The following is a 2,066-nucleotide window of genomic DNA, read 5'->3' on the forward strand; positions in this document are numbered from 1 at the left end:
CCCCCTCCTCTCAGGCAGTTGTAGGGAGCGATGAGGGCTCCCCTCAGCCTCCTCTGCTCCAGGCTGAACCCCCCCAGCTCCCCCAGCCGCTCCCCAGCAGCCTGGGGCTCCAGACCCCTCCCCAGCTCCGCTGCCCTTCTCTGGACACGCTCCAGCCCCCCCAGGTCCTTCTGGGAGGGAGGGGCCCAACCCTGATCCCAGCATTCGAGGGGCAGCCTCAGGACAACATGGTGTTGCCTGGGGACACTGCGGGTGCCCTCGATCCCCTCGCCCAGACGGCTGATGAAGATACCAAACAGAACTGGGCCCCGGTACTGAGCCCCAGGTTCGTAGCAGATCTCCCACTGCCCCAGCCAGCTGTCACAACCAGTGCAACATCTGGACTGGTGGCCGGAGAACACCCATACCCGCTGCCGGGGTTGCCTGTGTCCAGCTGGAGCTGGAGATAACGAGTTGGCGCAACCGTTTTGCCTGGGCCGTTAATGCTCTTCATTAGCAAGCGCTCTCTGTGGCTAATGAGCCGTCTCCAGAGGCCTGGTTTATTAGCGAAGCGCGGGTCAGGGCTCTGTCACGAAGGTTGCGCCGCCGATCGCTTTCAGCCTCGGCTCTGGCAGATAAACAGCGTGATTAACGCTGTCACGTGCGGCCTCGCAGGAGTTTTCAGGCTGGTTGACTCACGAGTTAAATAGGCCAGGTTTTAATGAAGCCTGAAACCCTCGACGGGAGGGGAACGGCTCCCGCTCCCCGGTCCTGTCGCGTACACAACTGGCTTTAAGCATTGCTTTGCCAGCCAAATGTGACCTGGGGCGGGTTTTGGAGCTATTAATTCCTGGGGAAGGGATGGGAGTGGGCACAGGGGGGTGTTAGTGCCAGGGTGAAAGTGGCTACGGCACCCAGCTTGGCTCTGGTTAGGGAAATTCCCCGAAAGCTTTCCCTCGGGATGTGTTTCCTGAAGGGAATCGCTGGGATTCCTCCGCTCTTGAAACACCAGGACGGGTTATAAAGAGCCTGTGGACGTGGGGAGGTGACTGGAGAGCGACTCCGTGCTGTCCCTGCGCTTCACCGGGCTGTTCTGCCCTTCCAGGCGCGGATCCCGGGACTGACCTGCGAGGGACGGGGATGCTGGGCTTGATGCAGATCCTGCACTTCGTCATGGACGCTCAGACGCTGCCCCTGGCTCAAGAGATCTTCAAGCTGTCGCAGCACGAGACCCAGGCACGTCCTTCCGCCCTCTCTGATCTTCCCGCAGTGCTGTCCACTGCTTGGGGAAAGGGAAGCACAAAAAGCTCCCCTTCGGAGTCAGGGCTTGGCTTGTTTTACTGCTTAACCCCCAGCAGGGGGAGGATTCTGGTTCCCAGAAAGCTGAGGAGCCCCAATCAGTGGCAGGAGCCAAGCTCCAGGTGTTGGCTTTATTCTGGGAATGAGATTTTTAGCATCCTGCTGTGGAGGACCAGGGATTTGCTCTCGGGATCCTGGCTTGGAGCCGGGCTTGTGCATGTTAAAAGGGCTGGAGGAGCGGGCACAGAGGAGTGTGGCATGAAAAGGGGGAGCGAGTGGAGTCTTGTCCCCTTAAACTTGGCCTTTTGGTCTGGGATATGGTTGGGTTTGAGCTGGGATATAAGCTCGGCTTGACCCACAGCATCCATCTAAGCCTGTATCCGTAGGATCGTCACCCTGCTATGGGGATTTATCGCCCGCAGCCGCCATCCCGTGGCTTTGGGCTGTGTGGATGTGGCATAAAAGGGCGGGAGGTGGCTGGGCACCTCCGTGTGCCGCAGGAGAGGAGGGGGCCGGGGGGGCGGTTTCCAGCCGAGCTGTGGTAACGCTCGTTCTCTTGCAGAATTTCCCCTTCTGCATCATGTCTGTGAACATCACCCGCATCGTCATCCAGGCCCTGAGGGAGGAGCGGCTCTCCAGGTGAGGTCTGGAGCGGCCGGCGGCTCCGCAGCCTGGCTGGGTGGTGGTTTTGGGGGCCTTAAAGATCTTGGGGTCCCTCCCTCGGCTGCCGGGACGGTGGCTGAGCCCCTCCCCATCCGTTTCAGGGCGCGCAACCGCAGGCAGCAAGA

General features: G+C 60.6%; 1 protein-coding gene across 1 annotated transcript in view; it reads left to right on the forward strand.

Annotated features, from left to right (window-relative positions):
* ELMOD3 (ELMO domain containing 3) overlaps positions 1–2,066 on the forward strand; it is a 16,898-nt gene that overhangs the window by 4,320 nt on the left and 10,512 nt on the right. The window contains exons 7-8 of the mRNA XM_035889429.1: positions 1,085–1,215; positions 1,841–1,917. Of these exons, the coding sequence (XP_035745322.1) occupies positions 1,085–1,215; positions 1,841–1,917 (208 nt within the window). The remainder of the gene's footprint in view (positions 1–1,084; positions 1,216–1,840; positions 1,918–2,066) is intronic.

Source organism: Egretta garzetta, unplaced genomic scaffold, assembly GCF_000687185.1.
Source record: "Egretta garzetta isolate BGI_Z169 unplaced genomic scaffold, ASM68718v1 scaffold1162, whole genome shotgun sequence".
NCBI lineage: Eukaryota > Metazoa > Chordata > Aves > Pelecaniformes > Ardeidae > Egretta > Egretta garzetta.